Raw genomic sequence first — 17,225 nt, 5'->3', positions numbered from 1 at the left:
CGTTATCCTGCCCACTATTTTCAGCACTGTGTGTTCAAAATACTTAAACCAATTAAATTGTGTTTAAAGCGCCATTTTGAAACCTAGGTATTGTAAACGGATTGGTACAGAGCAAAGGATACCCAAGGAGTGGGTTTGGAAAACAATTAAATTTGCATACAAGATTTCTGATATACGGTAGAGATATGTTAATGAAATGCTATTGATAAAAAGCGTATTTGGGGTAGTTAGTTAGTAACAGGCATAGAAAATATTTACTTACAGTGGCCCTTTAATGGTGGTTTTTATAAACACTGTTGCAGATACATATTTTAAAATATTTTGAAAGGTTAAAAGGGACAGTCTACTCAAAATTAAACTTTCATGATTCAGATAGGGCATACAATTATAAACAATGTTCCAATTTACTTTTATCATCAGTTGCTTTGTTCTTTTGGTATTCTTTGTTGAAATCTAAAACTAGGTTGATTTATATGCTAATTTCTAAGCACTTTAAGGCCGCCTCTTATCTCAGTGCATTTTGACAGTTTTTCACAGCTAGACAGTGCTAGTTAACGTGTGCCATATAGATAACATTGTGCTCACTCCCATAGTTATTTATGAGTCAGCACTGATTGGCAAAATGGAAGTTTGTCAAAAGCTCTAAGATAAAGGGGCAGTCTGCAGAGGGTTAGATACAAAGTGATCACAGAGGTAAAAAGTATATTAATCTAACCATGTTGGTAATGCAAAACTGGGGAATGGGTAATAAAGTGATTAGCTATCTTTTTAAGTAATACAAATTCTGGCGTAGACTGTCCCTTTAATTATAATATTGTGGTTCCTTCATTCTGTGTGAATCATTTGGGGTATATTTATTATAGTGCAGACGGACATGATACGATGTAGCGTAACATGTCCACCGCACATCTGCTTCATAACTTGTGTTTCTGGGGAGCCTGAAGGCTCACCAGAAAAACAGGGCATAAAGCTCCGTACGGAGTTTGATAAATTGACCCCCTTTGAATCATCAGGGAGCATTGCCCACATGTTTGGTGCTATTAGAGCCAGTGCTGTAGACTTGAAGCGTAATTTAATAATCCAAAAAATGTTCTACATGTTTCATCAGTAGATGAAAACCATACCTGATTGTTATTAATACAATTGCTTACTCCTAGTGAATACTATTACAGAGCTGTTATCTCCCAAAATAAATTGTCACAGGAGCATTTTCCATTGGTTATTAACTTAAATAGTAAATTATTAGGCAATAGGGACTCCAGAACATTATTTCAATTTATGTTTTTTCCATTCAAACTAAGTTTAGGACAGACATTTCAGTGACCATGGTAGGTATTTAGTAAGTACCATTTAACAGCACTTGTTTAACGATCTTATAGGAAGATTTTTGCCTAAAGAAAAACATAAAACACATATATATTTGGTTTAACAGAATGCAGATAACATGGATTCATATGTAATAAAAAAAATCTAGAACATTCAAAATCAATAAAAAGAAAGGGACATAATTAGGTTTAAAATGTAGTTGTGTATCTCACATACCCATCATGACACTTCACCAGAAGAGGATGTGCAGCAAACACAAATCTGGATGTGGAAAAGCATTAAACAAAAATCAAATTGATTTTAATTTGAAACACAAAACTTATAATATAAATTTCACTAGAATATCCCTTAAATGGAAATATTTCTAATTTTTTTTTTTTTTTTTTTTACAGTGCTGTAAATCAAGCGGTCTTCATTTGTGTCTGTGTGGATCTAATGTACTCTGCTGGGCCAATGATGAGTGGCACACGTATCTTGCTATGGCTTCTTCACAGCACTTAGAGCTACATGATCTAAGGACAGGACATGGACCAAATGACCACCCATCTGTTGATTGCTCAACTGTTAGAGGGTTTGAGAACCCAACATATGAAGATATTGTAGAAGATCTGCAGGACAATGAACAGTACAACACACTGTCAGAAGTGAGGGAACCATCAGACAAAGAGAATGGGTCTCCTAATTCTGATGACAGTCACAAGCCCAGTGCAGCTACTCATTCAGTTGACTATGGGTTCATTTGTTCTCTTGTCCTCTTAATCAGTGGTGTCATCCTTGTTGCATTAGCTTACACAATCCCCAGGGAGGTGAGAGTTGGCCCAGACTCTGTCTCTGCACGTGAAATGGAGAGATTAGAGCTTTACTATGCACGACTAGGAGCACACCTGGACAAATGTATTATTGCTGGTTTGGGCCTTCTCACCTTGGGAGGGACACTTCTATCAATTTTGCTTATGGTATCTATATGTAAAGGGGAACTTTACCACAGGAGGACATTTACTGCATCCAGGGGACCACGGAAAACATATGGCTCATTAAACCTAAGGATGAGACAATTAGGTGAGGATGGGGGGCAGGTGTTGGTGGAACATGAGGTGCTCGAAATGACTGGTATTGTTATTCAAAATCACCAGCAGACATAATATGCCAAGAACTACTCAATGACTGGAATCTACTATAAAACCAATAATGATGATAATATATTATTGGGAATTAGGAATTACAGGTGTGACACTAGGATGGTAGGTAGCAGATATGTAAAAGAACATGAAATATTTAACAAAGAAAATTTGTATTCATTACCTCACAATTATATTGGATGTAGCAAATAAAGATGAGAACACAAGAAAATAAAAGACATTTACACACAAAAATTCTTACAAAAGACAAGTACACAGTCTAAAGCCAAAAATACAAAACATAAAAAGGCAAAAAAAAAAAAAAAAGGGAGGAGTGGACAGAATTGTAGCAGTAGAATATTTTCACATTGTTCCCCTTTGGCAATTTTACCTGTATCAAATATAACAATTGAGTGTAGAATTTCATATACTTTGGTGTAAGTCTGAAAATTAATATTGAATTGTAAAAAACAAACATTCCATTACCCATCTAGAGAGACAGTCACGCATGCCAAGTAAGCCAAAATGACATTTACAGATCCAAAGATAAAAAATATAGTTACAGCAACAATAAGCACAGAGAACATACACAGTACTGCATGTGCAACATACACAGATATAGTAGTATGTACAAAGCACGCCAAAAGGCATCCAAAGCAGAATTTTAAGAGACATTCTAGTAAAATTTGAAAGTCACAGCATCACCAAAGACACTCTGAGCAAATGCAACAGATGGAGTTCAGAGTATCTAGGCTGCATACTACACAGTTTGTGTGCACTTCAATGCAAACATTTGCTATGCATTTCAAATTAATCTAGAATGTGTATTTAAGACACACAGCTTTACATATTCAAACATATACAAGCAAACACACACACAAATAGCGTGGCTGTTAAATTGACTGTTTTATGTAATATGTATAGATTGTCAAGCCACATCTTTGTAGTAGTGTCACACTGTATGTTTGAATATATGATTTTAAGAATTCTCATCCAAGTGGAAAGCTGGAATATTTCCACTGACTAGTTTGTGAAATAGGTGGAATATCTGAATCTGCAACTAAGATATTCAGATAAGTTGGACAGATCTCTGGGTAACAACTGGTCACGTCTTAACCTTTAATATTTACTGGTGCAAAAACAGTCTCAAATCCCAGTGCTGTGATCATTCTGTATTCGGAGATGTGTCAGGTATACAATCTCATGCAGGTTAGTATCATGTGAAATGTAATAATTAGCAATAAGCCAAGAATTATGTACAAGCAGCTATTTATTTCACTTTAATAAATAAAAAAAGAATAAACTTTTTTTGCTAATTTACAGAAGGGGGATCCTCTGTACAAAGGGGAAACAGCAGACGTAAGGAATGGGACAAAACATCTATGCAAAAGTGCACTTGAAACAAAACTAAATCTTTATGGAAATAGGCACTTGCATAACTTGCACTGTGTTAAAAACAAAAGGAGATGTACATGGCTATGTAACTGTAAGGTGACAATGCAGATCTGCAGACTTTTACTGTAATTGCTCTCTTTAAGGAAGAAGGTTTAACGCAGAACATTAAAGAAACCAGTGATCTGAATGGGTCAATGCAGATAGAGATGTGGCATCACAAGAACATGTCATCATATCCTGGAGGTGGGAGGTGATTTGGGTCAGGCCTAAAGAAGAACAGACAAAGGTTAAAAGGGATGCTAAAGTCAGAATTACACTTTCATAAATTCAGATATAGCATGGAATAAAAAATAAATAAATTCTAATTTACTTCCATTATGAAAATGTGCACAATCATTTATACTCACACTATCTAAGGCTCCAGCTCCTACTGAACATGTGCAAGAGTTCACAATATTTATAATGAGAGAGATAGAGATAATATGCACACAGTGGATAAAAAAAAAGTCTACACACCCCTGTTAAAATGTCAGGTTTCTGTGATGTAAAAAAGAGACAAAGATAAATCATTTCAGAACTTTTTCCACCTTTAATGTGACCTATAAACTGTACAACTCAATTGAAAAACAAACTGAAATGTTTTAGTTAGAGGGAAGAAAAAAATATAAAAATAAAATAATATGGTTGCATAAGTGTGCACACCCTTAAACTAATACTTTGTTGGAGCACCTTTTGATTTTATTATAGCACTCAGTCTTTTTGGGTATGAGTTTATCAGCATGGCACGACTTGGCATGATTTGCCCACTCTTCTTTGCAAAATCACTCCAAATCTGTCAGATTTCAAGGGCATCTCCTGTGCACAGCCCTCTTCAGATCACCCCACATATTTTCAAATCGGATTCAGGTCTGGGCTCTGGCTGGGCCATTACAAAAAACTTTAATCTTTTTCTGGTGAAGCCATTCCTTTGTTGATTTGGATGTATGCTTTGTGTCGTCATGCTAAAAGATGAAGTTCCTCTTCATGTACAGCTTTCTAGCAGAAGCCTGAAGATATTGTGCCAATATTGACTGGTATTTGGAACTGTTCATAATTCCCTGTAGCTTAACTAAGGCCCCAGTTCCAGCTGAAGAAAAACAGCCCCAAAGCATGATGCTGCCACCACCATGCTTCACTGTGGGTATGGTGTTCTTTTGGTGATGTGCAGTGTTTTTGCCAAACATATCTTTTGGAATTATGGCCAAAAAGTTCAACCTTGGTTTCATCAGACCATAACACCTTTTCCCACATGCCTTTGGGAGACTTCTGATGTGTTTTTGCAAAATGTAGCCTGGATGTTTTTCTTCGTAAGAAAAGGCTTTCGTCTTGCCACTCTACCCCATAGCCCAGACATATGAAGACTATGTGAGATTGTTGTCACATGTACCACACAGCCAGTACTTGCCAGATATTCCTGCAGATCCTTTAATGTTGCTGTAGGCCTCTTGGTAGCCTCCCAAGGGATGTCCAGTTCTTGGTAATGTCACTGTTGCACCATATTTTCTTCACTCGATAATCACTGTCTTCACTGTGTTCCATGGTATATCTAATGCCTTGGAAATTCTTTTGTACCCTTCTCCTGACTGATACCCTTTAACAATGAGATCCCTCTGATGGTTTTGAAGCTCTCTGTGGACCATGGCTTTTGCTGTGGGATGCGACTAAGAAAATTTCAGGAAAGACCAACTAGAGCAGGTGAACTTTATTTGGGGTTAATCAGAGGCACTTTAATTGATGGCAGGTGTGTACTGACTCCTATTTAACATGATTTTGAATGTGATTGCTTAATTCTGAACACAGCTACATCCCCAGTTATAAGAGGGTGTGCACACTTATGCAACCACATTATTTTAGATTTTTTTGTTTTCTTCCCTCCATCTAAAATATTTCAGTTGTACAGTTTATAGGTCACATTAAAGGTGGAAAAAGTTCTGAAATGATAGAGAGAGAGGAGAGAGATCTAGATATCTACATCGAGAGAGGGATGGCTGTCACATGACACAGGAAAAATTAAAGTAACTTAGGAATTTGTCAGAGATTTTTTTTTTTACTAATTTAAAATGTAAAAACAGTGTTCTTGCATTGCATTTTCAGTATGCATTTCTTTATTATGCAATTTTATTGCATTTAATTGTCCTTTAAAAGGACAAGAGATGAACTTGACACTACACTAGTGCTCTCCTCACAGAAAATCTGACAATTTAATTTAAAGGGATAGAAAAAGTTATCATTGAAATGTGCGTGGATGCATTTCAATTTTAAACAGAAGCATTTTTGCAATTTACTTCTACTAAAAGTTATTTTACAGTTTCAGTGGCATATGCACATATGCTGTAAGTGCACTGTACAACAAAATTCAAACACTGTGTTTTCTCAGAAATTAAGCAGTGGCTTGTATGACACAAATTAAGTCTTTACTGATGCAATACACATCACTGGCAGCTCCCTGAGCAGGCATGGTGTTTGAATTCTGATACAACAGGAAGTATATTGCAAAAATGCACATTTAAATTTTGACCTATCCCTTTACACAAGTTGTTTGATTTCATCTAGTTTTCATTTTGGAGAGTACTGTGTCATAAAATGTGCTCATGCCAAGTTAGTAGGGACCGCAGGCTCATGACTGAATAAAAATGTATTCACAATTAAGAATTGTATCACTGAAGCAGTTTTAAATAATACTGTCAAAATAAAGCAGGAATTCTAGATAGATACTTACCCTGGATGCCCAGGACCAACAGGCCCAAAGGGGTCAAACCGGGCTCCAGGTGGCACTGCTCCTGGAGGAAGTCCCCTTAAAGGGTCAAACCTTGGACGTGGCTGTCCAGAACGTAAAGGATCAAAGACCATGCCTCCAGAGTGTCCACTGTATGAATAAAAGATAAAGTGAAGACATATATGGAAACTAGCTGTCTCAGCTACACCTGTGTAAATCCTGGGCATGTCTTGTCTACAACTGTGCACACAAAATATTTACCCCAATGGATCTAGGTCTGCAGCACCATATGGAAAATTGCGTCTAGGGTCTGTCCGATGGCTTGGGAGGTTATACCTACGCAAAGAACAAAAGAGCAATGAAGAGATTAATCACAGGAACTGGCTGCAAGCAAACATGCTACAGAAAGAGAGAGAAGTTAAAAGGGACAGTCTAGTCAAAATTAAACTTTCATGATTCAGATAGGGCATGCAATTTTAAACAACTTTCCAATTTACTTTTATCAAATGTATTTTGTTTGTATCCTTTATTGAAAGCTAAACCTAGGTAGGTTCATATGCTAATTTCTTAGCCCTTGAAGGCCGTCTCTTATATCAGTACATTTTGAAAGTTTTTAACAGCTAGACAGAGCTAGTTCATGTGATCCATATAGAAAACATTGAGTTATTCATGAGTCAGCATTGTAATCTAAACTGTAAGTGTCAAAAGAACTGAAATAAGGGGGCAGTCTGCAGTGGCTTAGATACAAGATAATCACAGGTAAAAAGTAAACTTATATAACGGTGTTGGTTATGCATAACTGGGGAATTGGTAATAAAGGGATTATCTATCATTTTAAACAATAAAAATTCTGGAGTAAATTGTCCCTTTAAAGTCACGTACCATGGAGTTGGATGCGATCTTGGATCTCTGTTGGGAACCCTCAGTGGATCTTGCTTGGGTTCTGATGTCACCTCTTTCTTCTCTTCTTTGGACCACAATAGTGGAGATATAATTTCAGAAACAAAACGAGACCTCAGTTCAGAGAGATTTTTATAAACTCTGTAAGCGAATGCAGAAAGAAAGAAAAAAGGGATTCAGATATTGCATATAATGCCACGTGCCAGTGAAAGCTGATCCTATGCTATCACCTGTCATATTGCTGCAGGCTATCATGATCAATGAATTCTTCCATACTTAGGGTTAGATCACAGACCTTCTCAGTTTGGAGTTCCTGTGGAGGATGACATTTCATATAGATGCGAATTGAGGAGCTAAAAGAGTAACAATAGAGGGAGATGTGAGATCCAGCACTTTCCTTAAAGGGACACTGAACCCAAATTTTTTATTTCATGATTCGGATAGAGAATGCAATTTTAAGCAACTTTCTAATTTACTACTATTATCAATTTCTCTTTGTTCTCTTGCTATCTTTATTTTAAAAGCAGGAATGTAAATCTTAGCAGCCAGCCCATTTTAGGTTCAGCACCATGGATAGCGCTTGCTTATTGGAGGCTGATATTTACCCACCAATAAGCAAGCATAACACAGGTTCTCAACCAAAAATGGGCCGGCACCTATGCATCACATTCCTGCTTTTTAAATAAAGATAGCAAGAGAACGAAGAAAAATTGATAATAGGTGTAAATTAGAAAGTTGCTTAAAATTGCATTCTTTATCTGAATCACGAAAGAAAAAAAAAAATGTGTTTAGTGTCCCTTTAACCCCTTAATGACCACAGCACTTTTCCATTTTCTGTCCGTTTGGGACCAAGGCTATTTTTACATTTTTGGAGGTGTTTGTGTTTAGCTGTAATTTTCCTCTTACTCATTTACTGTACCCACACATATTATATACCGTTTTTCTCGCCATTAAATGGACTTTCTAAAGATACCATTATTTTCATCATATCTTATAATTTACTATAAAAAAAATTTATAAAATATGAGGAAAAAATGGAAAAAAAACACACTTTTTCTAACTTTGACCCCCAAAATCTGTTACACATCTACAACCACAAAAAAACACCCGTGCTAAATAGTTTCTAAATTTTGTCCTGAGTTTAGAAATACCCAATGTTTACAAGTTCTTTGCTTTTTTTGTAAACTATAGGGCCATAAATACAAGTAGCACTTTGCTATTTCCAAACCATTTCTTTTCAAAATTAGCGCTAGTTACATTAGAACACTGATATCTTTCAGGAATCTCTGAATATCCATTGACATGTATATATTTTTTTTTAGTAGACATCCCAAAGTATTGATCTAGGCCAATTTTGGTATATTTCATACCACCATTTCACCGCCAAATGCGATCAAATACAAAAAATCGTTCACTTTTCACAAATTTTTTCACAAACTTTTGGTTTCTAACTTAAATTATTTACAAACAGCTTGTGCAATTATGGCATAAATTGTTGTAAATTCTTATCTGGGATCCCCTTTGTTCAGAAATAGCAGACATATATGACTTTGGCGTTGCTTTTTGGTAATTAGAAGGCCTCTAAATGCCACTGCGCACCATACGTGTATTATACCCAGCAGTGAAGGGGTTAATTAGGGAGCTTTTTGGGATAGTTTTAGCTTTAGTGTAGTGTAGTAGACAACCCCAAGTATTGATCTAGGCCAATTTTGGTATATTTTATGCCACCATTTCACCGCCAAATGCGATCAAATTAAAAAAAAAGTTAAATTTTTCTCAATTTTAGGTTTCTCACTGAAATTATTTACAAACAGCTTGTGCAATTATGGCACAAATGGTTGTAAATGCTTCTCTGGGATCCCCTTTGTTCAGAAATAGCAGACATATATGGCTTTGGCTTTGCTTTTTGGTAATTAGAAGGCCTCTAAATGCCGCTGCGCATCACACGTGTATTATGGCTAGCAGTGAAGGGGTTAATTATGTAGCTTGTAGGGAGCTTGCAGGGTTAATTTTAGATGTAGTGTAGAGCTCAGCCTCCCACCTGAAACATCAGACCCCCTGATCCCTCCCAAACAGTTCTCTTCCCTCCCCCACCCCACAATTGTCCCCGCCATCTTAAGTACTGGCAGAAACTCTGCCAGTACTAAAATAAAAAGGTATTTGGCCCTTTTTTTTTTAAAAAAAAAAGCATATTTACATATGCTGATGTGTATGATCCCCCCTTAGACCCCAACCTCACTGATCCCCCACCTAACAGCTCTCTAACCCTTCCCCTCTGCCTTAATGGGCGCCATCTTGGGTACTGGCAGCTGTCTGCCAGTACCCAGTTTTGCAAAAAATGTGCCTTTTTATTAAAAAAAAAGCCCTTTTCTGTAGTGTAGCTTTCCCCCCCACCAAGACCAACCCCCCACCCCTTCCAGATCCCTTAGATTATATTATTAAAGTTTAATCTTTCTTTCTTTTTTTTACTTTTTACTTTATGTTTTTCTGTAGTGTCGCGGTTCCCACCCGCTCCCGCCCCGTGCACGCCCACCAACCCCCGTGCACGCGCGCGCTCCCGTGCGCGCCCCCGTGGGTCCCGCCCCCCTCCACTCCATACAGAGCATCGATGGCCGCCCACCCGCCTCCCAGGTAAGCTCCCACCCACCAACGATACCGGCCATCGATGTCCGGTGCAGAGAGGGCCACAGAGTGGCTCTCTCTGCATCGGATGGCCAAGGGGGGTTATTGCAGGATGCCTCCATATCGAGGCATCACTGCAATAACCGGAAAGCAGCTGGAAGCGAGCAGAATCGCTTCCAGCTGCTTTCCAGACCAAGGACGTACGCCACACGTCCTCGGTCATTAAGTGTATTTTTTTTTAGGACGTGTGGCGTACGTCCTTGGTCGTTAAGGGGTTAAATATAAGCGTGTGAGGAGATAGTTTTAAAAGGATAGTAAACACCTTGAGATTGTTATATAAAATGTTTAGTTATGCATAGTAAAATAACTTTGGAATGTACTTTCAATGTCTATTTTGTCCTCTTTTCATATATATTTTTTTGAAAATGACGTTTTTTGTAATTCTGAGCTAGAAATGCACATTGCAGACTTCTTGACGCTAACCATGCTATATATATTTTTGCTAATTTGCTTTAACGGATAAGAACTGCAAAAAAAACAACAACTTTATACTAACATTTTGATCATGACTAACCTTGTTGTTTGCAGACTCAAGACTGGCTCCTCCAAGGCAAATGGTGGATGGAGATTGAATATTGAAATAACAATTGCAGCTAAAGACAATGTTAAAGGGACACTGAACCCAATTTTTTTATGATTCAGATAGAGCATGCAATTTTAAGCAACTTTCTAATTTATTGCTATTATAAATTTTACTTCATTCTCTTTGTATCTTTATTTGAAAAAGCAGCAATGTAAAGCTTACGAGCCAGCCCATCTTTGCTTCAGCACCTGGGTAGTGCTTGCTGATTGGTGGCTGCATTTAGTTGTTGCCTTGTATGTTTGTGGGGGTATCAGTCATTACATAATAAGTGAAATTCAGAGAGAATTGTTAAAGTGATTTTAACGTAATCATTAACAATATTTGTAATAAAAAAGGAAATGATGGGCAATGTTATACATTGCGCCATTCCTCCGCCTGTAACGCATAGTTTATGTCTGTGTTAAATGACGACTCATGCTTTAGTCAATCGTAGCTGGCCCATTTTTGGTTCAGCACACTGGGTAGTGCTTGATGATTGGTGGCTACATTTAGCCACCAATCAGCAAGCGCTACCCAGGTGCTGAACCAAAAAATGGCCCGGCTCCTAAGCTTACATTCCTGCTTTCAAATAAAGATACCAAGGGAACAAAAAAAAAATGATAATAGGAGTAAATTAGAAAGTTGCTTAAAATTGCATGCTCTATCTGAATCATTAAAGAAAAAAAAAATTGGGTTCAGTATCCTTTAACACAGCAGAAATGTCTTGTAATTAGTAGCTGTTTACTACCCCTTTATCACAAGGTAGCCAGGGATAGACAAGGTGTCCGTACACAGACACTGGTGTCCGTGACTGGCCCTTGCAGTATCCACCACCGGTTTGGGGAGGGGAGGGAGGAGTGGGACAGATGAATGCTGGTCCTCACTCCTCCTTAACCAAGCGGCGCCACGCTTAGTAGCGGGAAAGTGAGGGAAGAAGCAAGCTGCCTGCAGTCACCTGAGTCGTGACCCATCCCAATTCCTTAATCTTTGTGGTAGCGTGGTGCTGGTGTCTGTGTGTAGAAGGCCGCTGCCTACTCTGGCAAACCTTACGTAACCAAGTAACCAACCATGATGATCATGCAATTAACATCAAGGTGTGTGGGTTTGGTCAGGAGTTGCAGACTCTCAATATAACCATAAAAAAATAAAAGGTAATACCACAAGCAGTCTTTTTTCATAAATGTTATTTTTAACTTGTTTGATTAGATGACTAATTTGTACTTGTGGAACAAGACCATGGGCGTCCAATGTGCAGCCCATTTGACAGCAAAGTGTCGCTCTCCTGACTTATAGAAACTAACGGCTAGATTACGAGTCTTGCTTTATGAGCTGTGTGGTGCTACCGTGCAGTTTTTTCTCACCGCTCACTTACCTACAGCGCTGGTATTACAGGTTTTTATAAACCCGGCGTTAAAAGACAAAATGTGAGCGTAGAAGACAAAATTGTGCTCCGTACCGCACTCCAATACTAGCGCTGCTTAAATGAGCGGTGAGCTGGGTGTACGTGCTCGTGCACGATTTCCCCATAGACATCAATGGGGAGAGCTGGCTGAGAAAAAGTCTAACATCTGCCAAAAAGCAGCGTAAAACTCAGTAACGCAACCCCATTGATTCCTATGGGGAAGCACATTTTATGTTTACACCTAACACCCTAACATGAACCCCGAGTCTAAACACCCCTAATCTTACACTTATTAACCCCTAATCTGCCACCCCCAACATCGCCGACACCTACATTATACTTATTAACCCCTAATCTGCCGCTCCGGACATCGCTGCCACCTACATTATACTTATTAACCCCTAATCTGCTGCCCCCAACATCGCCGACACCTACATTATATTATTAACCCCTAATCTCCCACCCCCAATGTCGCCACAACCTACCTACACTTATTAACCCCTAATCTGCTGCCTCCAACGTCGCCGCCACTATATTAAATGTATTAACCCCTAAATCTAAGTCTAACCCTAACACCCCCTAACTTAAATATAATTTAAATAAATCTAAATAAAATTCCTATCATTACCTAAATTATTCCTATTTACAACTAAATACTTACCTATAAAATAAACCCTAAGATAGCTACAATATAACTGTTACATTGTAGCTAGCTTAGGGTTTATTTTTATATTACAGGCAAGTTTGTATTTATTTTAACTAGGTAGATAGTTACTAAATAGTTATTAACTGTTTAATAACTACTTAGCTAAAATAATTACAAATTTACCTTTAAAATAAAACCTAACCTAAGTTACACTAACACCTAACACTACAATTAAATAAATTCCCTACATTAAATACAATTAAATAAATTAAATAAAATTAGCTAAATTACAAAAAAAACAAACACTAAATTACAGAAAATAAAAAACAAATTACAGATCTTTAAACTAATTACACCTAATCTAATAGCCCTATCAAAATAAAAAAGACCCCCCCCAAAAAAAAAAAAACCCTAGCCTAAACTAAACTACCAATAGCCCTTAAAAAGGCCTTTTGCGGGGCAATGCCCCAAAGAAATCAGCTCTTTTACCTGTAAAAAAAAAAACACAAACACCCCCCCCCCCCCACAGTAAAACCCACCACCCACACAACCAACCCCCCAAATAAAAGCCTAACTAAAAAAAACTAAGCCCCCTATTGCCCTGAAAAGGGCATTTGGATGGGCATTGCCATTAAAAGGGCATTTAGCTCTATTGCTGCCCAAAGCCCTAACCTAAAAAATAAACCCACCCAATACACCCTTAAAATATCCTAACACTAACCGCCGAAGATTCACTTACCGGGAGAAGTCTTCATCCAAGCGGGAAGATGTCCTCAACAAAGCCAGCAGAAGTCTTCATCCAGACGACATCTTCTATCTTCATCCTTCCGACGCGGACGGGTTCCATCTTCAAGTCATCTGGCGCGGAGCATCCTCTTCAAACGACGTCTTCATCGGCATGAAGATCTCTTTAAGCAATGTCATCCAAGATGACGTCCCTTAGATTCCGATTGGCTGATAGAATTCTATCAGCCAATCGGAATTAAGGTAGAAAAAATCCTATTGGCTGTTCCGTGTTGGAAGGATAAAGATAGAAGATGCCGTCTGGATGAAGACTTCTACCCGTCTGGAGGACCACTTCTGCCCGCCTGGAGGACAACTTCTGCCGGCTTCGCTGAGGACATCTTGCCGCTTGGATGAAGACTTCTCCCGGTAAGTGAATCTTCGGGGGTTAGTGTTAGGATATTTTAAGGGTGTATTGGGTAGGTTTATTTTTTAGGTTAGGGCTTTGGGCAGCAATAGAGCTAAATGCCCTTTTAAGGGCAATGCCCATCCAAATGCCCTTTTCAGGGCAATGGGGAGCTTAGGTTTTTTTAGTTAGGCTTTTATTTGAGGGGTTGGTTGTGTGGGTGGTGGGTTTTACTGTTGGGGGGTGTTTGTATTTTCTTTTACATGTAAAAGAGCTTATTTCTTTGGGGCAATGCCCTGCAAAAAGCCCTTTTAAGGGCTATTGGTAGTTTAGTTTAGGCTAGGGTTTTTTTTTATTTTGGGGTCTTTTTTATTTTGATAGGGCTATTAGATTAGGTGTAATTAGTTTAAAGATCTGTAATTTGTTTTTTATTTTCTGTAATTAGTGTTTTTTTTTGTAATTTAGCTAATTTTATTTAATTTATTTAATTGTATTTAATGTAGGGAATTTATTTAATTGTAAGGTTAGCTTAGGTGTTAGTGTAACTTAGGTTAGGTTTTAATTTACAGGTAAATTTGTATTTATTTTAACTAGGTAGTTATTAAATAGTTAACTATTTAATAACTATTCTACCTAGTTAAAATAAATACAAAGTTGCCTGTAAAATAAAAATAAACCCTAAGCTAGCTACAATGTAACTATTAGTTATATTGTAGCTAGCTTAGGGTTTATTTTATAGGTAAATTTTTAGTTTTAAATAGGAATAATTTAGTTAATGATAGGAATTTTATTTAGATTTATTTAAATTATGTTTAAGTTAGGGGGTGTTAGGGTTAGACTTAGGTTTAAAGGGTTAATACATTTAGAATAGTGGCGGCGATGTTGGGGATGGCAGATTAGGGGTTAATAAATATAATGTAGGTGGTGGCGATGTCCGGAGCGGAAGATTAGGGGTTAATAAGTATAATGTAGGTGGCGGCGATGTTAGGGACAGCAGATTAGGGGTTAATAATATTTAACTAGTGTTTGCAAGGCGGGAGTGCGGCGGTTTAGGGGTTAATATGTTTACTATAGTGGCGGCGATGTCCGGAGCGGCAGATTAGGGGTTAAAAGGTAGTTTATTGGTGTTAGTGTACTTTTTAGCACTTTAGTTATGAGTTTTATGCTACAGCGTTGTAGTGTAAAGCTCATAACTACTGACTTTAAAATGCGTTACGGATCTTGTCGTTATAGGGTTTACTGCTCACTTATTGGCCTCCCAGGACAAACTTGTAATACCAGCGCATAGAAAAAAGGCTTTACGAAGTTTATGTAAGTAGGTTTGCGGTAAGGCCAAAAAAGTGTGCGGGACACCTATATCTGCAAGACTCGTAATAGCAGCAGGCATAAAAAAGCAGCATTAAGACCTGTTAACGCTGCTTTTTTACCTTAACGCACAACTAGGAATCTAGCCGATAGAATATGTCGGCAGATAGGAACCATTCGGCCTATTTAGTCTGCCTAATTTTCTGAATACTTTCATTAGTTCCTGGCCTTATCTAATATCTAGCATAACCTTATGCCTATCCCATTCATGTTTAAACTACTTAACGGTCTCTACCACTTCTGCAGGATGGCTATTCCACCATGTATCTACTACCCTCTCTGTAAAAGAGTGTTTTTTGATGTTTTAATTTGAAATGTACCTTGGTGTCCTTCGCCAATGTCTGTACTTTGGAAAATGTCTGCCACAGCCTTGGTCTGTGCTTATCCCTGAAGGTAGCAGAGCTGTCTGCAGTGATCCCTCCAAACTATACTGTACCATAGGCTCCTCCCAATCATTATCACCCTAATTGTACTTTTGTTCTGCCAGTAAATATCTTTCTTTTTTTTAATTATTTTCTTGTGTGTCAGTTTTATATATCTCTAACTTGTTTACCATAAATCAGTGTTATTGTGCACCAATAATATGCAGCACAACTGAATACGGGGCACTCCACAAGTAAAACGAAAAACAACTGGTTGCCAGTAACACAAAGCAATGATTATATTCTTATCCCCTTTGGCTACCATTGATTTGATATGACTGATACTATATTTTTATTGCATCAACCTGAGTTGCGCTTGGTAGACTTAAATGTATGTTTTTTTAGGGGTCCAGATATATATTCTCCTGGGACACCTCCCAACCCTAGTATTCAGAGATGTGTGATAATGGTGAAGTCTGATGTCAAGATTCTCACCAGTACGTTCACAATCAATGTGTTCTCCACGGGTAAAGCTTTGAGCAGAACTTCAGACGTGTCATTTTTGCCGTAGCGAAGAGTGTAGAGCTCTTTATTGTCACACCAGCCCTCCGGTAGTAGCTCAGATCCCTTCTCATCAGCGCCAGCCTGCGGGTACCAACCAACGGATATATTAAATACCAAACAAATGCTCTTCGCGTACACATTTGCACACGTGTGGGAGAACAACAAACGCAGGCATTCGTGTCGTTCATCATATGTGGGAGCATGCAATTGTTACTCTGTAAATATCGACTTACTTTGTCCCCCATGCCCACGCATCGTAAGCCATGACTCACGAACTCCCAGTGTATGAAGCAGACAAGAGCATCCTGGGGCCGAGACAACACAGGGCGCACAGAAGCAAACAGAAGCTCTAATCCTGGACCTGCCATTTCATAACCTAAGTGATCACTTCCCGAAACAATTACACTTCCGACAACCAGATGCAACTTCCGGCGCAAATGAAATATGCGAAGTAATTTTAGTGTAGAGGCTAGTTCCCATTCCTCTAAAGGACCTTCTGACGTCACAGCAGCAAGTAACTGCAGTGATCACATGGTATAGAGAGTCGGGGAAGCAGATTAGCAGAAGGGTGGGTGACTGAAATCAATAGGGCACTGCTGTGTTACTTCTATAGCTGTGTGCTTTGCCAGGAGTTGTTATCTGGGCCTATGCTGAACATAAAAGAAACACGAACTGTGACAAAGGAGTGAGCTGGGATTCTAATGAGAGGCTGCTTTATAACAGAAAGACAGAGATTTGAACATTGTCTTTCAACTCTGATACTGGGAAACTCATCTAACTGGAGTCAAGCCATCAGACACTTAATCAGTGGTAATGCTATCAGACACTGCAAAATACATAGTGCAATTTGTAACATAATGTAATAAATAAAATAATGATTACACAGTTGTCACACATACATCACCCTCTATAATGTGCAATATGTAAGATTTTACTGTGGAAATTTAAAGATACAGACCCACAAATATCAACCCACTGCTTACAAAGTGACGTTTTTGAAATACTTCTATATGGGTTCA

The 17,225-nt window shown here is 38.2% G+C and overlaps 2 protein-coding genes across 2 annotated transcripts; one reads left to right on the top strand and one right to left on the bottom strand.

The window, feature by feature from the left end:
- Nucleotides 1-1,643: 1,643 nt before the first annotated feature.
- Nucleotides 1,644-3,747, top strand: TMEM74B (transmembrane protein 74B). The gene has a single exon (XM_053696817.1). It carries the CDS (start codon nt 1,806-1,808, stop codon nt 2,466-2,468), a length of 663 nt encoding a protein of 220 aa, XP_053552792.1. The 5' UTR covers nt 1,644-1,805; the 3' UTR covers nt 2,469-3,747.
- Nucleotides 3,697-16,631, bottom strand: PSMF1 (proteasome inhibitor subunit 1). Its single transcript, XM_053696816.1, has 7 exons — nt 16,440-16,631; nt 16,138-16,287; nt 7,725-7,807; nt 7,477-7,635; nt 6,856-6,930; nt 6,598-6,744; nt 3,697-4,105 (listed from the first exon to the last, which is right to left on the bottom strand). The coding sequence occupies exons 1-7, from the start codon at nt 16,572-16,574 to the stop codon at nt 4,054-4,056; spliced, it is 801 nt and encodes a 266-aa protein (XP_053552791.1). The 5' UTR covers nt 16,575-16,631; the 3' UTR covers nt 3,697-4,053.
- Between the last annotated feature and the right edge of the window lie 594 nt (nt 16,632-17,225).

Source organism: Bombina bombina, unplaced genomic scaffold (genome assembly GCF_027579735.1).
Source record: "Bombina bombina isolate aBomBom1 unplaced genomic scaffold, aBomBom1.pri scaffold_1074, whole genome shotgun sequence".
NCBI classification, from domain to species: domain Eukaryota; kingdom Metazoa; phylum Chordata; class Amphibia; order Anura; family Bombinatoridae; genus Bombina; species Bombina bombina.
This window is presented reverse-complemented; position numbering and strand designations above follow the sequence as displayed.